This window comes from Rana temporaria, chromosome 1 (genome assembly GCF_905171775.1).
Source record: "Rana temporaria chromosome 1, aRanTem1.1, whole genome shotgun sequence".
Taxonomy (NCBI): Eukaryota; Metazoa; Chordata; class Amphibia; order Anura; family Ranidae; genus Rana; species Rana temporaria.
In genome coordinates, this window is record NC_053489.1 from 542,800,964 (window position 1) to 542,826,148 (window position 25,185).

The 25,185-nt window shown below is 43.8% G+C and overlaps 1 protein-coding gene across 1 annotated transcript in view; it reads right to left on the minus strand.

Moving 5' to 3' along the window:
- LOC120920741 (probable ATP-dependent RNA helicase DDX60) overlaps positions 1-25,185 on the minus strand; it is a 271,914-nt gene that overhangs the window by 11,792 nt on the left and 234,937 nt on the right. Inside the window, exons 32-36 of the mRNA XM_040332991.1 lie at positions 24,095-24,199; positions 20,349-20,490; positions 4,009-4,130; positions 2,048-2,195; positions 278-420 (exon numbers count right to left, since the gene is read on the minus strand). Of these exons, the coding sequence (XP_040188925.1) occupies positions 278-420; positions 2,048-2,195; positions 4,009-4,130; positions 20,349-20,490; positions 24,095-24,199 (660 nt within the window). The remainder of the gene's footprint in view (positions 1-277; positions 421-2,047; positions 2,196-4,008; positions 4,131-20,348; positions 20,491-24,094; positions 24,200-25,185) is intronic.

Consider the following 25,185-nt stretch of genomic DNA (forward strand, 5'->3'; position numbering starts at 1 on the left):
CGTTTAAAAAAAAAATATTTGGAAATTATTTTATTATTTAATTAATTATTTGTTGATAATAAAAAGGCTGTTATGGCCAGTTATACTCCAAACTCAGGTGTGGTCTCGTTTATTTTTAGTATGGTTATGTGGATGGGGTTGGGGGAGGAAAAAGGTATTGGGAGGGAAAAAGGGATATGGTAAATGGGATATCCTAACTACACTGGTCAAGCAAACAAGAGAGAAATTACATATTTTGGTGATTGTGATCATTTCAAACATTTCTTTTGACACTTACACTGCTTATGTTTTTCATTTTCATCAAGTCATGATCTGTATTTCCAGACAGACATGCAAATGGGGATATGCCACTTCTTCCTTCGGAGTGTGACATGAGATGATCCACAAGTCTTGAATCCATGCACTCCTTACCTGAAAAACCTGATAGGACACACTGGATGAGTGCTTCCTTATTTAAATCTTAAATACACTTAAGGAGTCACTCTTTAAGTATGCTTAAACATATATAAATATATGAAATAAATGATAAAACAACTGCTGCACATGGGTTTCTCTAAAGCATTATTATGCCCCTTTTTACTGCCCAAGTACAACCAGTGCCAGGCTAATCTATTAGATAAAATAGCTAGGCTGGCAAAATTCAACTAGACTTTTTTTTTATCCCATAACTCATCCTCCATTAAAATCAGAGGTCAACCCTTAAAAAAAAATTGCATAAATTTTTTTTTTTTATATACTTACCAAACATGTCTGTTGCAAGGCAGATCGTCCTAATCTGCCACCTCCTATTCCGCGGTAGTCTTTATTCTTCTTCTCTTCACGTTGTCTTCTGGGGAATTGGGTTCGCTGTCTTCTGGGACCTGTGTGTGTCCCAGAAGACAGACGGCCATTCACAAAGCGCCGCACGACTCGCATCGGCTCTGATCAGGTGTCGGCTGTGGTAACCTGGAAGCAACATCATGACATCACTTCCAGTTTACTCTGGAACCAACAGCGCCAGTTTTCGAAAATCAAAAGTATTCAAAAATGCTGATCTTGGTGTTTTGAGTGCATAGGAAGGGTTATATAACTTTTAATGTACAGAAAGGAAGAGGTGGAGCTCTAAGATAAAAAGGTGGAGCCTACAGAGGGAGTGTGGTTTACAGATGACAGGGCGGGTCTTAAACAGCAAGGGTTGTAGCCTTAACAGCAAGGGGTGGGTCATATTTAAATTAGGTAGTGCACACGTTTAGTCAGGCCTAGGGTATCACAAAACCTAAATACCCCACTGCATGTAAGGGGTTTGTCAGGGATCTGTTGCCCGACAACGGCGCGCGCACATGCGCACTGATGCTGCTGCACAAATTAGGCAGCAGCAGCTATCCTTGTCTGTGCGCCCGCGCGCGCCAAATGCAAGAGAAGGATTACAGCTACTTCAAAGCAAAAACGAACAATGAGGACATGAAACCAGGACTGCAGTAAGGTAAAGGAAGCTATTTAGCTAAAAAAAAAATTCCTTTAGTGACCCTTTAAACTATGGGAACACAACTTGACCCTCCAATGTCCATGTTTTTTTATGTACACAGGTTAATCAGTGCTGGCTGATTTAGATATTATTTTGTAAAATATTCACAGAATTGATGTGAACTGTCTGGCTGTGGGAGATCCAGCACATGGACACATTGGGGAATATTTACTAAAGGCAAATCCACTTTGCACTACAAGTGCAAACTACAAATGCAAAGTGCACTTGAAATTACACTGAAAGTGCACTCGCTGTAGATCCAAGGGGGACATGCAAGGAAAATAAAAAACAGCATTTTAGCTTGCACATGATTGGATAATAAAATCAGCAGAGCTTCCCCTCATTTCAGATCTACCCCTCAGATTTACAGTGACTGCACTTCCAAGGGTACTTTCAGTGCAATTTCAAGTGTACTTTGCATTTGTAGTTTGCACTTGTAGTGTAACGTGGATTTGCCTTTCGTAAATAACTCCCATTGTTTACATAAAAGTATTATATGCCATGATGCATTGCTAACATAGTTAGGTTTATTAATACACATACTGATTTGTGTGAGCGGTAGCTGATATTCTTTCTCCATATCTGCCAGCTTGGAAGCTGTAAGAATGCAATGGCCAAAGACTGTGGCAACCTTCTTGTTATATTCTGTAACAGCAGCAGCAAAGTCTGTAGGGAGTTTTTCTAGAAAAACCTGTTAAAAGCAAAGTTTATTTTTTTAGTTTGTTTCAATTTAATACATCAATGCCATAAATATTGCCATACACCAGCAGGACATGCGAGTGCAAAATGTGGACAATGTATCAACATGATAATAATGCCTAATTAAAATGATTAGCAGTAAGCAGGGGCATCAGTGGCGGTGCGTCCATAGAGGGCGCAGGAGCGCCGCCCCTTTCTCTCCTGCACTGCTACTGATCAACAAGACATAGATTCATGCATTGCATGAATCCATGTATTGTTGCTGCCGCCCACTATTCAGATGGCCGGCCCCCTGGTGAGCGCGCCGGCCATCTGAATAACGGCAGCTGGTTGGCTTTGGAAGTGCGCATCACAGCGTTCTTGATGGATGGGGGGGGGAGTTCTACTATACAGGTTCTGAATTTGTACTAGTGGGATGAGCCTTTGGCTTGGAACGGGAGGTAACTTTTTGTTGTACTTTGCCTGCTGACCTGTGCATTGCACTGTAAAGTGCACTCTTTCTGTTATGTACCTCTAGCCTCTGCACAAGATGCCTTACTTACTAAGCCATGCACTCTGTGCATTACACACTTCTGAGTCCTGCACTATATGCCCTATGATGTCTAATTCATACTCCTAACCACTGCACTGTGTACGCTAGGCACCTCCTCCTACACTACATGTACAATAATTGTGCTGAGGTATGTTAGACTCTTGCTTATGGCACAGCAATTACAGTATATTTGTTGGATACTATGACTATTTTACAAACAAAATGAATAAGAAGTAGGGGCACAATGACCGCCTCCTTATGCCTCGTACACACAACCTCGATTCCTGAAGAGAAAAGTACGATGTGAGATTTTTGTCACGAATTCTGACCGTGTGTATGTTCCATCGCTCTCTCTCTCTCTGTATATATATATAATCTTTTTCAATAACGATAGTGTTAGATTTATATTTTTAATAAGGTAACTATTGGTTTCCTTTTTGTAGGATTGACTGTATGTAATCTTCCTTTTTAAGTTTTATTAGCTGATTTCTGGGTACTGCTGATTGCTTTTATTTTTAATTTAATTATAAGTAGAATAAACCCCACAATAAAGAAAATAACAAATTTTTGTCTGACACAATAGAACAATTCTAAAAGAAGTGCCACCTCTAGATTTCCACCTGCATAGTCAATATTTACAACACTCGATTAGCCATGTAGCTGCTTGGCCTAGTATTGCAGTGGTCCTGGCCTTCCTGGTGATGACCAGTGTCTCACCTCTGTTCTCCAGTCCTGAATTATAATTATGGAAGCAAAATACTAATGTACTGTATTGACTTCATTATTTTGTTTGATAGTAAGTGCTTTACTAAAATTCTTTGATAAAATATAACGATTATATGTGTTAGCTGGCACTTATTCAAAACATTAAATGTTTTCTTCATTGTCAGTAATAATTTGGTCATAATGCGTTTACCATTACATCATAGTTAATACTAGGGATTCATGTGTTATCATATATAATATTCTTTTAGTGTAAACTGACAAAATAGAGATCTATGGGTGAGAGCAGATTTTAGTAGACACCAGCCAATAGTTTTAAGAAAAATATTGGAAAGCTTAGCTGTCCTGACCAACAGAGCTAAGGTAACACTGGAAATGGAAGTGTCTAATGAGTACATGAACATTGCACCCTACACAGTACATTGTTTTGCTGCCAGATTGTTTCTTGACGATATACTACTTTATGATGTCTATGCTGGAAATGTCCTTCCTTGCCACATGCTCTACATGGAAGCTGTGCTAACAGTCACAAATATTTTGTTTCTCTTACCTTTGATTGATAAAACTTTTCTTTAAGTGAACGCCTGCATGGTGATAAATATAGTCTTCCAAATAGGTTTGCCAGTATCAAAACTAATGTTTCCATTACAGAATCTGGAAATTTTGTTGAGTCTAAATAATAAAAGAGAGACAAATAAATGTCATCATTAAGCACTTAAGGGCCAGATTCACATCAGAAATACGCCGGCGTATCTACTGATACGCCGGCGTATTTTCAAATTTGCCGCGTCGTATCTTGATTTGGAATCCTCAAACCAAGATACGACGGCTTTTGGCATAGATCCGACAGGCGTACGGCTTCGTATCGTAGGTGTAATTCTCCGGCGGCCGCTGGGTGGAGTTTGCGTCGTTTTCCTGCGTTGGGTATGCAAATTAGCTGTTTACGGCGATCCACGAAGGTACGCGCATTCGTCGCATTCTCTTACGTCATCGCTAGTCGGCTTTTCCCGTCGTAAAGTTACGAGTGCTATTTAGATGGTGTAAAATTAGACCATCCATGTTAAAGTATGGCTGTCGTTCCCGCGTCAAATTAAATATTTTTTTTTTTTTGCGTAAGACGTCCGGGAATACGAAAGTACGTTACGCACGTCGCCGTTCAAAACATTGCGTCGGGGCGACGTCATTTCGTGCAAACCACGGCGGGAAATTTCAAAACGGAGCATGCGCAGTACGTTCGGCGCAGGAACGCGCCTAATTTAAATGGTACACGCCCCATTTGAATTAGGCGGGCTTGCGCCGGACCGCAAGTTTACACGCAAGTGCTTTGTGAATCAAGCACTTACGCTGAAAACTTGCGGCGGTGTAACGTAAACGGGATACGTTACGCCGCCGTAATTCTACATGAATCTGGCTCTAAGCTTTTACTATGTATTTTCCCAATAAAGCATATTTAATTACATTTGATTACATTTCATTAAATATTAGTCAGCGACTAACTAAAGGTATACTACTTGTAAAGCTGAACTTGGGGTTGAAGACAAAGTTACCCAACAGTGGTTCTCCTCCACACTACAAAGGTAAACCCTTTTCCTTGCTTGCTTACTTGCTTTTCCTGGCAGCAGGTGGTCTGCTCCTTCGTCTGATGCTCCTGAAATATGGCGAACCCTTGGGGTCCTCGTGTACAATGCAGGACCTCTGGGATCGAAGAGCTAAGAGAAGCAGTTTTAGGGGGCCTATTGAGGATGCCCCCAGGAGCATAGAATAAGATAAGTATTTCAGCTAATGAAAATAAACCTAGACAAAAAAAGCAGTTAACCCTGGCAGTGATTAGGGGTCCAACTGAAAGGGTAACTTTTTCTCCAGTGTGACCTTCAGCTTTATTTAGTATAATACTTAGAAGCAGTTTGAAGAATTGGAACCTGTAGTCTCTCCTAAAAACTGTAATGAATTGTGCCAATGATAGTTTGGGGCTCTGTCAGATCTGATTGTTAGAAAAAAAATAATCAGAGAGCGTACCAAAAGGGTATTCCACAACATCTATTTGGCCAGGAGGCCCAGCATTAGCTCACTATAAAAAACGGAAGATAATAATAATAATGGATAAATAAATAGTTATTAAGTGTACATTTTCTTCTAAACATGGGTATTCTGCAAAATATTTGACCCATCCTACACAAACTCTAAAGCTGGCCACACATGCAAGGATCTGATAATTTTTTGGGGCAAATGGCATACACATTGACTTTTTAGCATGTCTGGTAATCTTTTCTGCAGCACCCTGGGGTTTAGTCAGGGATCTCCTCACAAGTTTACTTGCCAGGATTAGTTACCCTACTCAATTGTTAGAGATCTATTGTTTTCTCCCTAAGTTTGGCCTTGTACTTTTCTCTTCTACCACTAGGTGGCCAGGTAATTGGTGGTATTAGATATGAGAAGGACAACTCAAGGTCAGGGTATGGGTATGTTGGATATCTCAACAAATGGGCAAGGGTTTCTGAATGGGAGAGCCTATATATATCTGGGTGGAGTCAGGTGATTTGTGTTCTGTGCCACCTGAACGGCTGTCTGGGTGGACATGTGTCGTACGCCCCGGGCTGCTAGGCCAGAGATTGGGCCTATCCCGGGGGCATCTGGCTGCCAGGCTGTGTGAGGGCCTATGCAGAAGTAAGAAGGAAGCGCAGAGTTGGGATTGAGGCTTGCAGTCCAACCAGAAGTGATGGTTTTGCCGGCCGGAGAACCTGTCGTGGTTGGAGGTAGAAGAAAATCTGTCTCCACTAAGGGACCAATCACCTTTACCAGGGACCACAGTGAGTAACTGAAGCAAGTACTGGAACAGTATTCTCACCGAATGGGCACAGTGGAAAATTGGGAAACTTCAGGTGGTGATCAAGTCAGGGACCCAACCTGCGGAGGTGACACTTGCAGAGCAGCCTTGAGAGTCAAGTCAGGTACCGAGCCGGTTAGCAGGGGTGTAGCTTGAGAATTATCTGGAGTGCCAAGCTAGGGATCCAGCAGGGAAGCGTGGGTGACTTTTTGAGGGAGATACCACCACAAAGCTTTGAGGAGCTCCAGAGATTCAGAGTTAGTGAATCAGAGGGTCCAGTGAGAGACTAGGAGCTCAATGGGGTTGAGGAACTACAAGTAGAAAGTTGTAGTGAAGCAAAGAGGACTGTAACGATTTGTGTTAGCAACTGTTAAAGACTGTTGCCAAAGGAGACAGCAATCCTACAAATGCAGATGTGGCGCCTTGCTGGGGGCATTTCCCTGGCATTTTCCTCCTATTGAAGTCTGGGAGTCTGCCAATTGCAATTGCTTAAGGGTGTCCTGGCCCTAACCCTCTTTCCCCCTCAAAATATAAAAAAGGACTGTTAAGAGAAATAAAACCTCTTTTACATCCAAGAAGTGCCTGGTGCCCAATAACTTTATCCACCTTGCACCCACTATGCCCCACAACCCACCACATACAGAAGGATGTCAGCTATCTTTGGCTCTGAAGGTTCTCATTAGACTGAACAAGGCCAGAAACAGTACCTAGTGATTTACAATTGTTGGTCCTTTCTCCATTCTTGCTCCATCCGTGCTCCATCCATGGCTTATCCTTCCACATTCATGGCTCATCCATTCCCATCAATGGCTCATCCATCCCCATCCATGGCTCATTTATGCTCACCCATCCATAGCTCATTCATGCTCATCCGTGCCACATCAGTCATCATTCGTGCCACCTCAGTGATCATCCGTGCCACATCCATGCCACATCAGTGCTTATCTGTGTCACATCAGTGCTCATCTGTGCAACCTCCATGCCACATCAGTGGTCATCCGTACCACATCTATGCCACATCAGTGCTCATCCGTGGCCACATCAGTGCTCATCCATGCTACATAAGTGCTCATCCGTGCCACATCAGTGCTCATCCGTGCCACATCAGTCATCATTCGTGCCACATCAGTGATCATCCGTGCCACATCCATGCCACATCAGTGCTTATCTGTGTCACATCAGTGCTCATCTGTGCCACCTTCATGCCACATCAGTTGTCATCTGTACCACATCCATGCCACATCAGTTCTCATCCATGCCAAATCCATGCCACATCAGTGCTCATCCATGCCACACCAGTGCTCGTTCATGTCACATCCATGTCACATCAGTTCTCATATGTGCCATATCAGTGCTCATCTATGCCACTACAGTGCCCATCAGTGCCTTACAAAAGTGTAATAGGTAGTCAAATTAGATTTTAAATGTATGTCCCTAGAACACCTAATGGTGCTTCCTGCAGGTTGGGCCTCTGTATGTAGCCAGGCTGTAAAAAGTCTTATACATGTGGTATCGCAATACTCGGGACAAGTAGCAGAATGTATTTTGGGCTATCATTTTTTTCTATATATATGCTATGCGTTGGAAATATCTTATAAATGGACAACTTTTGTGTAAAAAAATTCATTTTCTTTCCACATTTTCCAAAAACTTGTTGGAAAAAAATGACACGTTCAAAAGACTCATTATGCCTCTAAAGCCCCGTACACACGGTCGGATTTTCGGCCAACCAACTTCAAAATCCGGCACTTTTCTAATTTCTCCGACCGTGTGTACGTTCCATCGGACCAACTTTTTAGGCTTCAATCGGACAAAAAGTTGGGTCTGTGAACGGACCAACTTTCTGTTCTGAAAAGTCCGATTGTGCAAAGTGCGACCGTGTGTACAGAAAACCATCGGATTTTTCAAAAAAAGCTAAATGCGCATGCCCCGAAATAAAGAGCACCCGGAAGCCAGCTGTCTAGTAAAACTAGCGTTCGTATTTGAAAATGCTCATTCGTCACGCGGCAAGTTTCGAAATCTCAAATAGCAGCGCATATTCTATTTTTCTTTAGAATGTCCTAATATGTACATCTGCTCAACTGGTGATACGGACGGATTAAAAACAAATGTATTTACTTTGGATTAGTGTATTTTCTGGATATGAATCCAGCCTTTTTTTTTTTATTTATTTGAAATGCAAAACCAATAAATATCCCCAATTCTTTATGCTGGGCAAAGTAATAACTACCCTATTTTATGTCCCTTCAATTTTAGCAAAGGGCCTGCCTACTCACAAACTTACATTTGACTTTCCACACATAATCCACAAGTTTTTAGCATCATCATTTTATTTAGCAAAAAATGGGAAAAATAATAACAGATCCAAATACAAAACAACAGGAAGGCAGCAATTGAAGAACTGGTTGAGTTGGCAAAGCCTCTGTACCCCAGGGCATACATAAATTAGGTTATAATCTCCAAACTTGGGGACCTAAGCATTAACTAAAATATAAGGAGCCCAAGAAGATTGTGGTCTCCAAAAGATGGGGAGCAGCAGCAGCAGACATATTTGTGCCCAGGCTGTGGTACTTCAACAGGCTGATATTTCAGCATACCAAACTGGCCAACACTCTCCACACTTCACACCTCATCAGCTGAAGCGTTATAATTTTTAACACTCACACCACAATACCAAAAACAATAATATCTAAAAAATAAAGATTTTATGCCATAATTCGAGCATTTTTTCTTAAGCCAAACCAAACAAAACATACTCAACTACAAATAATAGCAAAAATATGTTCAAAATCATAGATATTTAAAGATAAATTAGTATCCCCTAAAATCGGGGCTCTGAGTTGGCCACTGACCCCCATGCTGCTGTGGTGGGTTGGCTTGCTGGGGTGGGTTGGCTTGCTGGGGTGGGTGGGCTTGCTGGGGTGGGTAGGTTGGCTGGGGTGGGTAGTTTGGCTGGTGTGGCTCGGCTTGCTGGGGTGGGTGGGCTTGCTGGGGTGGGTAGGTTGGCTGGGGTGGGTAGTTTGGCTGGTGTGGCTCGGCTTGCTGGGGTGGGTGGGATTGCTGGGGTGGGTAGGTTGGCTGGGGTGGGTAGGTTGGCTGGGGTGGGTAGGTTGGCTGGTGTGGCTCGGCTTGCTGGGGTGGGTGGGATTGCTGGGGTGGGTAGGTTGGCTGGTGTGGCTCGGCTTGCTGGGGTGGGTAGGTTGGCTGGTGTGGGTAGGTTGGCTGGGGTGGGTAGGTTGGCTGGTGTGGGTAGGCAGGCTGGTGTGGGTAGGTTGGCTGGTGTGGGTAGGCTGGGTGTGCTTGGAAGCTTGTCTGTTGTTGGTAGGCCTGTTGTACATTGGCTGGAGGTGTGTGATCTATATCACAGACATGTGAAATAGGGGTTAGCTCCCGTTTCCTGGCCTTGCTAAGGAGCTGGACCATGATCCCCTCACATAGCTCCCTTTGATCGGCATCAATCTCCCGTAGTTTGTTTGCTATAAAACAGCCAAACCCTTCTGCACTATCGGGTGCTGTGGTGATGACCGATGTGGCCCTACTTAGAAAATCAGCCGTGGCATCATCCAGATGTTGCCTCTTCTTGGCCCTTTTCCTAGGAGGGTTCAGTGTAGGGATTCTACATTGTGTGGACTGTCTGCTGGGCCCAGCCTCTTCTTGGCTGGCAACGTCCTGTGTCTGAAAAAGGAGCATCATTTTATTTTCTTGCCATCATAACAACACATTAACATCATAGTCAGGGGCGTACCTAGAGCATTTTGCACCCGGGGCAGATCCAATATCTGGCCCCCCCCCCCCCCCACACGTTAAAATGTACAAACACCCCACTGTGCCCCCTGCATACCTCTGCATCCTTCAATATCATTTTGTTACTACTGTGTACCCCTCTCCACAACTGCACGTCTGGACCCCTTTACATTACCCAGCACCCTACACCTCTGGTCATGTCACCCCCCTAGCAACGCCACTGATCATAGTATATCTGAATGCACATATTTTCAGGAATACTATACCTGTGTCAAGCTGAGCTCCTCCTCCTCCTCCTCCTCCTCCTCCTCCTCCTCCTCATCCTGAGTTGGTTCAGCCTCAGTATCTGTGGCCTCTGCTGATGCGGATGCAAGTGTGGACAGATGTTTTCTTGGCTCTGTTTGGTCCTTTAAAAACATCAGGCTGCTGAAGTACCATAGCTTGGGCACATAAACATCATCTGCTGCCGCTCCCGATCTTTTTGAACACTCAATCTTCTTGAGCTCCCTCTTAAAAGTGCTCCTCAGGCCCCCAATTTTTGCTTTTATTTGGGTCTCGTTGGCCCTGGGGTACACAGTCTTTGCTTCTGCCACCAGTTCATCAATTGCTGCCTGCCTTTTATTTTTATTGGAGTAGTCTTTATTGGTGACCTGCCACAGACATGTGTGTGATCTATAGAGATCAATAAAAGCAGTGATGAATGCTTTGGAATTAAGCTTTCCACCCTTTGCTTTCGGCATTATTTGGATGAGATATCTGCAATAAAGGATACAATACGACCAATAAGTGCTTGCTGTAACTTCCTAACCTGCTTATACAATCTCTGTTTGCTCTAAGCTAAATCATGCAGTAACCACTAGTGTCCCAATGTATTCACCTACCTTCGTTCCGCGTAGACCTTCGGCTGCACGTAGAGTCGTTCCGTTAGGTTCGTGCATGCGTCCGTGACATCGAGCGCTCGTTCTTGATTTATATAGCCTACGCATGCGTGAAGCTTCGCTCTACGTGCGTCATGACGCTGGGGCGGGACCACAATCCTTTTTCTTCATGCGACATTCTGGGATGTGTGAGGGAGAATGTGATGGCGGAACCCACGAAAACGAATAGGCCCCGCAGTGGAGGCGTTTATAGAAAACACAAGGCCACCCCCATGAGCAAGGGGGAGATGGTGGAGATGGTTCGCATCTTTGAGAAGTACGATTACGATTGTAAACTTGAAAATTATGATAGGCCCAACAGCCATAAAGACTGGGTTCTGGAGAAGGTCCTCGCGGTATTGGAAGGAGATTATGGTATCCAACGAACGAAAGACCAAATCCGCAAACGATGGTCAGATTTGAAGCACAGAGAGCAAGAAAATTTAGAAGCCATTCACCGCACCATTATCAAAAGAAGTAAGTAAATGTAATTTGAGAATTATTTGTCTGTACATTATAGATGGATGAAATTTAATGATTTAGTTTTCTGGTGGGGCCTACAGAAGAAGTTAATGGAAGTTTAAAAGCAGTTCATTAAAATTGTAAAGTTTTTATTATGTCTTGGCTACTTTTGGCAAATCCTTAATATACTGTATTCTAATTTTTTCAACAGGACAAAGGCACAGAGAAAGACACCACAGGGGACAAAGGGAGGCTTCCCTTGGCCGGGCTCCAACAGGGGAGAGAACAGGGGAGACAACAGGCCCCAAATCTGCCCCAAAACGTAAGTTAATAAAAATGCTTATGTGCTTTTGCCAGTGACAGGGGTGTTTAGAGATAGGACAAACGCCATGGTGTCAGGACTGAACTTAAGGGGTACATTACACTTTATGTTAGATGCGTGGCTCATCACTGACCATTAATGACGCATTTACAGGGTAGAGATGGGTAGAGGAGAGTCCCTGGGGATCAGAGTCACACAGAGTCACGCCTGCTAGATTTCACATCATATAAACCATATTGCCATAACAAACAAGAGTGATGGGTGCCATCTGCCTGAGTTGTTTAATGTGGCCTAGATATAGACATGTCTTCATAGATTTTATATGACATCATACTCCTGTTCCCTAGCATAGCGTTTATTGTAATAATGCATAGTGTAGTACACTAGTGTGGCGCAAACTGGTTCACCAGGGCAAGGTTGGTGGACTTTAAAAGCAGCACATGTGATTATGTTAATATAATGTAATTTTGGCAACGATTCATAGATGATTTATTCTTTCATTTTAGAGGATTGTGAGTGTGCTCAACACCAACCTTTGCAGGATTTGGAGGATAGTGCCGGACCCAGCAAAGAGCCACCAGTCGACAGCACATCCCCAGACACCAGATATGCTGAGGGTGAAGGAGTGCAAGAAATGCAAGATGAGCCTTCGGAGGTTGTTGTTTGCCCCAGTAAGTTTTTGGAACATGTGCCTTGCAAAATCAACACCTGTTTTTTTTTTCTAGGTCCACACCACACACGCCTACACCACAATAGCAAATTATTGAGTGTATTCAAAATTTGAGCATGTAGAAGGGAGAGGTGGCAGTGGTGTTTAGGTAGATGCATTTGAAGACACATGGATATGCACCTGGCCCAAGATTTACAGAGTATTATCTGTAGTGTGTACATTCACTAGTAGTGTAGGTGTATTATGAAGATGAAAAAGGTTGTTAGGACTAATTGAGTGTCTAGGTTTAGGTAAGTATTTCAAGAAAATAGACCCCATTGTAACATTTTGGTTTATTTTGGGATTGCCTCAGTCACTTCACCATCAAACACATACTAAATTTTTGTCTTTTTCCAAGGCCACCAACTACCAGGATGCACTATTGGTCGGATCAGTGCTGATATGCTGCAGGCAATGACAGAGCTGGAAAATCTCAAGGAGGCTGCCACTGGTGTTCAGAGACGAATCCGGGATTATTACGACCTGTTAGCAAAATTTTAGTTTTTTTCTATCGTTGTTTTATAATTACAAATGTTCCCTCGTGTTCAAGGTTTTATCATGGAAATATTTGTAATTAGCCTTGTTTGCACATGCTCAGTTTGTGATAAATGAAAGAATTTGCACTAATTCTATTTGCACTACGCACATTTTGTAAAATCTGAGTTTTTTCTCCAAAAAAAAGTGTTAATGGTAGGTCATTACCACAAAATGACTATCTTTATGTGTGATTTCAGGGTCTCAGCTGAGTGTTTATCCACTCTTCTTCTCCTGGTGCCTACAAATGTCATTTTGTTATATTTTAAGGGCTTGACCTTAAAATCATACAAAAATGCACATATAGAAATGCCCAATGTATCGAGGCCAAAAGTGGAAAAACTTGTCATTCTGACCCTGGGATTGCACCAGGAGAATGAGAGTTGGTAAAGACTGTGCTAAGGGTCAGTTCACATCAGACGCAGTTCCATTCATTTTGGTGTGCATTTTTGTATGCGACAAAGATGCAGGCACAGGGTTTGACATGCACTCCATTATGGTTCCGGTTGGCTCTAGCTCACAACATGGTAGTCCGTTTCCGGTGATAAGGCTAACTACATGTTGTGAGCTACAGCCAACCACAACCCACGGGGCGCATGGAGACCACTGTGCATGCATTTTTGCCACACCCAAAAATGGAACACAGAATGAACAAAAGTGCATCTGGACAGACATTTACATTGCTAATTTTTTATTTGTTGCGTGAAGAAAGCTGAAAAAGGAAAAATTTTGATGTAAAAAAGTTTGCTATGTCTAGGGCTGAGTTTGAAAAGATGCATGTTTAGCATTTTACCCAAATAATACACAATTGTGTTATTCCTGAACTAACAATGTTTTTTGATTTTGTAAACTGCCAAAAAGTGACATTGGATTGTGCAGGATTGAACAAATATATTTTTTGAAACATTTTGTGGATTATTATTTATCTGATCACTACTACCAGTATATTTGCATATGGAAAAGGTGTGTATCAGAAACAAAAAGGCATAATAATAATACACATAGCTGTTTGTAACTTTAGAAAGGCTAATTAAACATTTGGTTGTTCTAAAATATTTAATGGTAATCACAGCAACATTTCATTAATCAGTAAAATAATAGTAATAAACAAACATAACAGCATCTTGTAAACAAATTTAATGTTTTCAAAAGGAACATCCTAAAGGTTCACAAAAAACTAAAGGACATCTTGCTGCCAAGGCACTGCCCCTCTACCCACAAAATACTCCATATATTGCTCCCGCACCAGACGGGCATTCTGGGAGGAGACAGCAGGTCGAGTTTGTTGCAGGGCTGGCATCACTGCATCTTCAGCTGGACGTCCACCTGAGGGGTCATCAGTATGCCCGGAACCTATGTAGTTAGCAGCATTCCTCCGTAGAAAATTATGGAGGATGCAGCAGCACAAAACAACATGATTTAGTTTGTATTCCGCCAAGTGAATGGCAGTCAGAAAAAGCCTAAAACGACATGACAAAATGCCAAAGGCGTTTTCAACCACCCTTCTGGCACGAGATAGTCTGTAGTTATATATCCGTTGCTCACGAGTGAGGTTCCTCATTGGAAAGGGCTTCAAAAGATGTTCCCCAAGAGCAAACGCCTCATCTGCCACAAATACAAAGTTGAGGCCCTCCACGTTGTCCTGCGCAGGTGGCAAATGTAAGGTGCCAGACGTAAGACGCTGATAAAATTCGGTATGAGCCATGACACCTCCATCAGAATGACGACCATTCATACCGACATCAACATATAAAAACTCATAATTTGCTGAAACAATAGCAAGCAGAACTATGCTGTTAAAGCCCTTATAATTATAAAAAAAAGAGCCTGAGGCCGGTGGAGGAACAATTCGGACATGTTTGCCATCAATGGCACCCCCACAGTTGGGAAAATTCCACTGATTGGCAAACTGGGCTGCAACATCCTGCCATTCCTCACGGTTTGAAGGAAACTGTGGAGTGAAGCAAAGAAAAATTAGTTAAGACTTGAGCAGAAAATATTATCAGCATTTTGAAAACATACATTATAGGGGCAAGAGAACACTAAAATATATCAAAACATTTGTGGAATAACAATTAAGAAGCAGAGCAAATAATATGCTTCATGACTCCCTCTGGTGGCAGATTAAATACATTTTGTGTAGATAATGTTAAATGCTTAAAGCTTGGCAAGTGGTAAGAACTCTCTCCTTTGCCATGGGACCAATATGGTGAACCAAGGAAGGATCAGGTTGCAACCGACTTGGGGTTTTGTGACTGTCACACCAGAGGGTAGACAATAACATAATATATACAAATAAGACAAAGTACTAATAAAATATTTTGGAGAAATCATGAAGTGTATCAAATGTGAAAACAAAGAAAAAAACTTACCCGAATATAGTCCTTCTGCAGGACTTGAATAATGGCACAGCAAGTGTCCGGAATTATGTGTCCCAGAGCCTGGGGAGAGATCCCAGTAGTAAACTTTATGTCCTGTAGATTTCTCCCTGTCGCCAAATATCGCAAAGTGGCTATGAGCCGTTGCTCTGCAGGAATAGCAGGCCTCATACAGGTGTCCTTCTTGCTAATATATGGGGACAGCAAGTTTAGAAGACGCTGGAAGCAGGCATCGGACATCCGAAGATAGTTCCGAAAATCATTCGGATTATTTTCCTGCAGCTCCCTCAGCAATGCCATATGTGAAAATTGGTCCCGATGAAGCAACCAATTTTTGGTCCAAACAGTCCTCCTCTTCCTGGTCCTGGTCCGGGCTTGAGCAATAGCCAGAACTCCAAGACCATAAATAGCCCGTTCTCTCGCTGGATTCCGCAACATCTCGTTATCGAGCGAACGCACGCAAAGTAACGAGCAAAAAGGCACGAAAATGGAAATCGGGAAAGCACTCACACGAAACGTAAACTAACTATATAGTAGCTGATGGAACGCAACGCGGGACGTACGAAACTTGAACTTCCTCTTTGAATCGCGTGGCCGTACGTTAAAACGTCACTACGTTCGTGTTGGTTGAGGAAAAAGTCCGAGTGTGTGTATGCTATGGGTGTGATCGGACAAATCAATTAAGTCAAAAATCCAAGGGAAATTTTGTTGGATGTCCGACCGTGTGTACGAGCCTTTAGAATATACGTTGGGGTGTTTACATTCCAAAATGGGGTATGTTTTGCGTTTCCATTGTCCTAGTGCTCCAGGACCTTCAAAAGTGTAAGAGTGTAATTATATGTGTAATTTATGTCCCTAGAGCGCCTGATGGTGCTCCCTGAATGTTGGGCCTCTGTATGTGGCCAGGCTGTGTAAAAGTCTCACACATGTGGTATTGCCATACTCATGAGAAGTAGCAGAATGTGTTTTGGGGTGTAATTTGTGGTATGCATATGCTGTGTGAGAGAAATAACCAGTTAATATGACAATTTTGTTAAAATAATTGAAAAAATCTTCATCTTGCAAAGAATTGTGGGAAAAATTACAGCTTCAAAAACCTCACCATGCCTCTTACTAAATACTTTGGACTGTCTACTTTCTAAAAAGGGGTAATTTGGGGAGTATTTGTACTGTCCTGGGTTGTTGGGGTCTTAAGATAGGCAGTCAGTACATCAGGTGTGATCAATTTTCAGTGATTGGCACCATAGCTTGTAGACTCTATGGGCCAGATTCATAAAGACTTACAACGGGCGTATCAGTAGATACAGTAGGTGAACCCGATTTTGTGTCAATCTCGCTCTCTTTCTCAGCGAGATTGAGCACCTACGAGCCCCATCGCGGGAGCCAGCGCCGAGCTGGCTTGCCGCGATGGATACAGAGCCGTCATAGAAGCGACGGGAGATCCGACTTGGATTCCCGCCAATTCTACACGTGTGCGGCGTTTGTTATGAATCCTGAGGGGGAAGTCCCCGCCGGATTTTAAATAAAAATCCGGCATGGGTCCCCCCTCAGGAGCATACCGGGCCCTTAGGTCTGTTATGGGTTGTAAGGAGAGCCCCCCCTACGCCGGAAAAAACGGCGTAGGGGGTCCCCCTACAATCCATACCAGACCCGTATCCAAAGCACGCTACCCGGCCAGCCAGGAAGGGAGTGGGGACGAGCGAGCGCCCCCCCCCCCTCCTGAGCCGTACCAGGCTGCATGCCCTCAACATGGGGGGGTTGGGTGCTCTGGGGCAGGGGGGCGCACTGCGGCCCCCCCCACCTCAGAGCACCCTGTCCCCATGTTGATGAGGACAGGGCCCCTTCCCGACAACCCTGGCCGTTGGTTGTCGGGGTATGCGGGCGGGAGGCTTATCGGAATCTGGGAGCCCCCTTTAATAAGGGGGCCCCCAGATACCGGCCCCCCACCCTAAGTGAATGAGTATGGGGTACATCGTACCCCTACCCATTCACCTGCAAGAAAAGTGGTAAAAACACAAATAAACCACACAGTGTATTAAAATATTTTATTTTTCTGCTCCGGAGGCCGCCCCCTGTCTTCTTTATTAGCTCTTTTACCAGGGGGGGCTTCTTCTTTGACGTCTTCGGGTGGGTGGGGGCCGCCGTCTGGTTCTCTTCCACCGCCGGGGGGGGGTGGCTTTTAAAAAAGCCCCCACCCCCCCGGCGGGTTTCCTCCGGCGTCTTCGGCGGGGCTCTTCTTCTTCCGCTATCCCGACGGGTCTTCTCAACTCTCCGGGGTTCTCCTTCTGTGTTCGCCGCTCTCCGTTGTTGACTCGTCGCACCCCGGTTCTTCGTCTCGCTGTCCGGTGTCTTCTTCCGTGATGTACGTCTTCTCCTTCCGTGCTGTGATGAGTTCTTCTTCCGTGCTGTGACGTCATGTTCTTCACTTCTCTCCTTCTCCCGATGTTGCCACGCCGGTCCTCCTCGCTGAAATGACGGATGCGCGCCTTGCATCGGACCTATATAGGCCTCACAGTCCCATCATGCTCTGTACCTACCCATGTGATACCTACCACGTGGGTAGGTATCACATGGGTAGGTACAGAGCATGATGGGACTGTGAGGCCTATATAGGTCCGATGCAAGGCGCGCATCCGTCATTTCAGCGAGGAGGACCGGCGTGGCAACATCGGGAGAAGGAGAGAAGTGAAGAACATGACGTCACAGCACGGAAGAAGAACTCATCACAGCACGGAAGGAGAAGACGTACATCACGGAAGAAGACACCGGACAGCGAGACGAAGAACCGGGGTGCGACGAGTCAACAACGGAGAGCGGCGAAGACAGAAGGAGAACCCCGGAGAGTTGAGAAGACCCGTCGGGATAGCGGAAGAAGAAGAGCCCCGCCGAAGACGCCGGAGGAAACCCGCCGGGGGGGTGGGGGCTTTTTTAAAAGCCACCCCCCCCCCGGCGGTGGAAGAGAACCAGACGGCGGCCCCCACCCACCCGAAGACGTCAAAGAAGAAGCCCCCCCTGGTAAAAGAGCTAATAAAGAAGACAGGGGGCGGCCTCCGGAGCAGAAAAATAAAATATTTTAATACACTGTGTGGTTTATTTGTGTTTTTACCACTTTTCTTGCAGGTGAATGGGTAGGGGTACGATGTACCCCATACTCATTCACTTAGGGTGGGGGGCCGGTATCTGGGGGCCCCCTTATTAAAGGGGGCTCCCAGATTCCGATAAGCCTCCCGCCCGCATACCCCGACAACCAACGGCCAGGGTTGTCGGGAAGGGGCCCTGTCCTCATCAACATGGGGACAGGGTGCTCTGAGGTGGGGGGGGCCGCAGTGCGCCCCCCTGCCCCAGAGCACCCAACCCCCCCATGTTGAGGGCATGCAGCCTGGTACGGCTCAGGAGGGGGGGGGGGCGCTCGCTCGTCCCCACTCCCTTCCTGGCTGGCCGGGTAGCGTGCTTTGGATACGGGTCTGGTATGGATTGTAGGGGGACCCCCTACGCCGTTTTTTCCGGCGTAGGGGGGCTCTCCTTACAACCCATAACAGACCTAAGGGCCCGGTATGCTCCTGAGGGGGGACCCATGCCGGATTTTTATTTAAAATCCGGCGGGGACTTCCCCTTCAGGATTCATAACAAACGCCGCACACGTGTAGAATTGGCGGGAATCCAAGTCGGATCTCCCGTCGCTTCTATGACGCGCTTGCTGGAATGTGCTGTCACTATTCCAGTGAGTGTGAGATGTCGGCGAGATCTCGGCACCCTGTCGCCGAGTATCAGCGCGACGCTGTCGTGCTAAAAGCACAATATCACAAACACCTACTGTACGCCGTCGTAAGTCCGAATCCGCGCCGTTGCAACTTTAAGCGTATGCTCAAACTGAGATACGCTTAAATGTTGCTAAGATACGGCCGGCGTAAGTCTCCTACGCCGTTGTATCTTAACTGCATATTTACGCTAGCCGATAGGGTCGTGTACGCTGACTTACGCCTAGAATATGTAAATCAGCTAGATACACCTATTCACGAACGTACGCCCGGCCGTCGCAGTAAAGATACGCCGTTTACGTAAGGGGTTTTCAGGCGTAAAGATAAACCACCAAAAACATGGCGCAGCCAATGTTAAGTATGGACGTCGGAACCGCGTCAAATTTTTCAAATTTTACGTCGTTTGCGTAACTCGTCCGTGAATGGGACTGACCGTAATTTACGTTCATGTCGAAAGCATGACGATTTGCCGATGTCATTTGGAGCATGCGCACTGGTATACGTCCACGGACGGCGCATGCGTCGTTCGATCGAAACGTCATTTACGTGGGTTTACAGTTAATATACATAAAACATGCCCACAGCTTCAACATTTGAATTAGGTGGGCTTACGCCGGCCCTAATACGCTACGCCGCCATAACTTCGGCGGGAAAATCTTTTAAAATACCATACTCGTCTCTCAAAGTTATGGCGGCGTAGCGTATAAGAGATACGGTACGCCCGCCTAAAGGTATGTGAATCTACCCCTATAACTTTCACAAATACCAAATAATTCACACGGATTTGGGTTATTTTTACCAAAGATATGTAGCAGTATACATTTTGGGCAAAATTCATGAAGAAAAATGACTAATTATGCAAAATGTTATAACAAAAACAAAGAAAAATGCATTTTTTTTTTTACAACATTTTCAGTCGGAAGGAAGAGGGGTGAAGAATGAACGCTTCCTGCACAGGGGACAGCGGTGACATCACAGGCTTCGGCTTCAGGTAAGTGACACATAATAGGTAGCCTATTATGTGCATTGCATAGTAGCCCATTATGCTTTACATTTGCAGGGAAATAAACAGGGTTTACTTCCTCTTTAAGGGGGCAAATCCATGACAAATATATGGCTATTTCATTAGTGAGCAGCTATACCTGATGAGGTGCCCATTGAGTATGTATCTATTGAATAGTATCTTTTCAGAATTGTCATAAAGTAATATGATTAAAAAAGGAAATGACACTGAAAATGTACCTTCGGGAAGTGGCTTACACAGCTGACGAAAAAGACCTTTTTCAAGAAAAGAGACAAATACATAATTGGATGGCTCATGATAGTGTAGATGGGTAACAAGTCCTGTAAATTCTGTGGGATAACAGTCTTGATTCAGATATCCCTAAAAAAAGATTAATAACAGATGTGTGAAAAAGTATTTATAAAACAAGACTTTGCCAAGTACAGATAAAATATTGTAGTAACCTTGGGCCAGATTCACAGCGGAGATACGACGGAGTATCTCAGAGTATCTATGCCAGTATGCCAGTATCTAGAATCAGTTACGCATAGATATCCCTAAGATCGGACAGGTGTAATTGTTTTACACTGTCGGATCTTAGGATGCAATAGCGCGGCCGCCACTGGGGGGAGTTTGCGTCGTAAACCAGCGTCGGGTATGCAAATTAGGAGTTACGGCGATCCACAACGGTTTTTCGCGTTCGCTACGTCGCCGCTAGTCTAGTTTCCCGTCGAAAAGTTTGGGTGCCTTAACTTTACACAGCAAACTGTATTGCTGTATAAAGCATGGCCATCGTTCCTGTGTCGAAATTTTTAATTTCACGTCGTTTGCGTAAGACGTCCGGGAATACGGAAGTACGCTACGCACGTCGCCAATCGAAAAAATGACGTCAGTTCACGCAAAGCACGGCGGGAATTTCGAAACGGAGCATGCGCAGTAGGTCCGGCGCGGGAGCGCGCCTAATTTAAATGGCACACGCCCCTTTAAATTACGCGGGCTTACGCCGGAGGCCGCCAGCGTAGGTTTTCATTGCAAGTGCTTTGTGAATCAGGCACTTGCGATGAAAACTTGCGGCGGTGTAACGTATCTATGATACGTTACGCCGCCGCACTTCTACGTGAATCTGGCCCCTTGGATTTAATGAAAGCATACAATTGCAGTTTATGTGCGGATTCTAAGCTTTTATAAATACAGTTCAGACAGTAAGTACTAAGTAGTGTGAACTGAGTTCCATGAAGCTCCTATATAGAATAATAGAGATGTGAATATTTAACAGAATGTATCAATAAAGTTACAGTCAATGCATCTGGTAATGTTCCATAGTTTGTATAGAAATGCAACAGAATTATCACAATGTTGCACTTCATGTGATAAATGTGCGAACCTCATTTTAGCAGTAATTTTGTCACATTATGCAAAAGTATTGCAGATTTGCCAATTTGTTGCAATTTTCCCCAAAAATAGCACTTAAAGAAATTACAGTTAAAGTTTAGTCTGATTATAATTTATTCCTTTGTTTCCTCCCTCATTAACATGCTAATAAATTATTAAATACAACTATTAATTTATGGGGGACATGGCTTGGATGGCCTTATGTGCACATGTGGCTGTCCGAGTCTCTTCAATGGGCCTACCTCAACTTCGATAGCAGAGTATTAGCAACACCTGAAATTAGAAAGCAAAGGTAGGCGAAAGCTCTCAAAATTCCACCCACTGACTCCCAACACCCCTATGACAATTAGGGGCTGCTTTGGTTTCAGTGCAGCTTCTGGTCCTGGTCCTGCCAAGATGACTTCAGCTCTGTTTCCTGTGTCTGCCTATCCACCCTCCAGACCTCCAATAAACTGCTTGGCCTCCTACACCACCACACGCACTCTGCAGCCACCATCCCTCTGAGACTGAGAATATGACTGCGGATTATGTTTGGTACTTCCTTCCAGAGAGAGACAGACTGCACCCAGTGCTCTCCTGCCAGAAGGAAGGCTATCTTCACTGGCCCGTATGTAGAGCGTAGTGCGGAAACTACCCAGGCGGCTTCCATACCTCACCTCAGCTGGGATCGACTCTCTCTACAATTGGTTTAAGGAACTACAATTGTTGGGTGGATAGTTCCATTTAGGGTTTTCTCATGAAAAGTTGGTTTTCCACTTACACAATTTTATCAGTAAGTTGGGCTTTAGCTCCCCCTCAGGTAGTTCCTCTAGAAACACTGGGACAACTGTAGAATGCTTTTATATTTTTTTATTTTAATTTTGTTTTTTGTTTAAATTTTTTAAAGATCTTCAAAATCAATTTAATCTATATAAAATGGCATTCTGTGGACATTCAGTAATTTTTTTAGTACACACCAATCCTCCAGGCTAACTACATTTGAGGCTATGTTACTGGTGGGTGCTTCTTACAAGGGGCTAGTGCTGGATATCTATAAAATACTGATTGTTATCTCCCCCCCCCCCCCAGCCATTTAAACAGTCATAAAGCTGAAATTGGAATAAATCCTGAGTGAATTTGCACTTAAAAATCTGGCAAATCATTTGGTCACAAGTTTTCAAAAGCTTAATTTGCAACCTCTACAAAAACAAAAAAACGATATAAAAGTATTTTAATATTGTATCGCATATTTCAAAGTGAGGGTGGTTACGTTACTATACATGATTTTTTTTTTAGAATACTAGAGAGAGCGAACGAGAAATATTGGGACTGCAACTGCTGACTCACTTTTAAATGCTATTTGCCTGGCTGTCAAGCAGAACTATCTATCTTTAATGTCACAAAGAGTCAGAAATATGTAAACAGGACTTCTAACTTCACTTGCTGTATGATAGTCTTGAGCAGGGCTCTCCAAACTGTGGCCCGAAGGTTGGATGTGGCCCTTTGCTAGCCTTCATATGGCCCTTTAGGCACTATTTCTCCCAATGATATGAGGTACTATTCCCCCCCAATGACACCAACAATGGGGCACTATTTATTCCACTGACACAAATGATGGAGCACTATTCCTCCTCCTACTGACCACCAACACTGAGGTCATGTTTATTCTCAATGATGCTTGACACCGGGGCATTTTCTACCCCCACTGGTCAGAATTCGGCCCCCTGAAGTCTGAAGGACAGTAAACTGGCTCTTTGCTTGAAAAGTTTGGAGACCCCTGGTCTTGAGTACTGCCTCGTACACACGACCGTTTTTCTCGGACGGGATTTCTCTCAAGCCTGTCTTGCATACACACGTTCAGGCCAAATACCGACCGTCCAAAGCGCGGTGACGTATAAAGGGGAAGTTCCATTCAAACGGCGCCACCCTTTGGGCTGCATTTGCTGATCCTCGTGTTAGAAAAAAGTTTGGTGAGAGACGATTTGTGCTTTTCAGTCTTCGTGCTTTTCAGTCCGTTACAGCGTGACGATTGTGCTATCTTTATTCCGAAAGCTTGTTTTACCAGAACGAGTGCTCCCATCTCATACTTGATTCTGAGTATGCACAGTTTTTTTTCCCCTCGGGAAAGCAAACACACAACTGTTTTTTCCGAAAACATGTTCTCTTTTTTTCCCCGCAGTTTTCCTGTTGGGGAAAACTGCGATGAAGCATACACGCGACCGGGATTCCCGGCCAAAACCTCTCATGGCAGTTTTCCTGCTGGGAAAAACGGTTGTGTATACGAGGCAACTAACAGAATAAGAATGCCAGCAATGGCAGCAACCTTACTGCATTCATACTTGGCTTTCCTTACCACCCTAAGCCAGAGGTCATTTATTAAAATACAATAAGAAATATTGCTGTGGCACTTGGCAATGGGTTATTGTTTGCTTTACATTTTTAGTATACATTTTTGACCTGCACAAGCTATTAATTTAGGTACCAAACATTTTCTTTGTAAATTTGTAAATAATAAGTTTTATAAAATTATAAAAGTCTGGTTTACAAAATGATCAGAAGGAGACACAGTTAGGGAATATGAAAAAAAAAAAAAAACAATAGATCCTATACGAACCTCAGACAGCAAGAACTGCAGAGAGAATACACAGTAAAGCTTTAACACTTGTGTTTCATTTTGGTGTTTAAATGTCATAAGGGAATGCTTCAAAACGGATAAAACCTAATAAAAAATAATATGTATAGTATTAGTATATTGTCAGTATATTTAGGGTTGTCTGGTAAAATACGATACATTTACTTTAAAACACCTTAACAGTGCAGATTGAATGGTAACTCCACTTTCGTGGCCATAAAAATAGGAAATAAAGAAAAAATAATATCGCTTGTACAATTGCAATACAAGTCATATTGTAATTAAATGTTATTAAAAGTTATCTTTCCATTTCAATCTGCAGCCGCTGTAAATTTATATAAATGCAATATGGCTACCTGGAGATGTTCTGTACAAAGAATTTGTACTGACCACTTCCTAGATATGGCTCACCAATTTTCACAAAAGTCTGCCTAAGATACAAGTCAGATTTCATGCATCCCCTGCAACAAAAATACAATTGTTGTACAGATATTTCCAATAGGAACAGGTCTAAAGGGATGCAGACCCAGCAGATTTCCTCATTAGTACCCCACAGATGACTGATAATTATGAAATCACTCCCATTAGACCCACAAACACACAGGGTTTTCTTCAGCATAACAAAAAGGTAGGAATCTGCAACAAAGGTTGTTATAATCCTTGCAATGTACAAAGATCACCCTGGGGGGAATCTACACTTTAAAGAAAAAGTAAGCACTAACACGTATGTATGGTCAAAATGTAAAATCATATACTCAGATCTGCATTGTTTTTCAATTATTTATAGCCTACTCCTAATAATCTGAACAATCTTGAAGTTTGTAAAGTACATTGTGAAGAGTTGAAGAAAATACGGACAGCTGCACATCCTGAAAATTGCCTTTATTTTTAAACAATGGTAAAACAGCAACACAGGCATCAATCAGAGGGAGCTGGGACTAAAGCCCTGTACACACGATCGGATATCTGATGGAATCTAATCCGATGGATTTTTTCATCGGATATCTGATGAAGCTGACTTTCCTCAGTCTTGCCTACACACTATTTCGTGTCCAACGCGGTGACGTAAAACA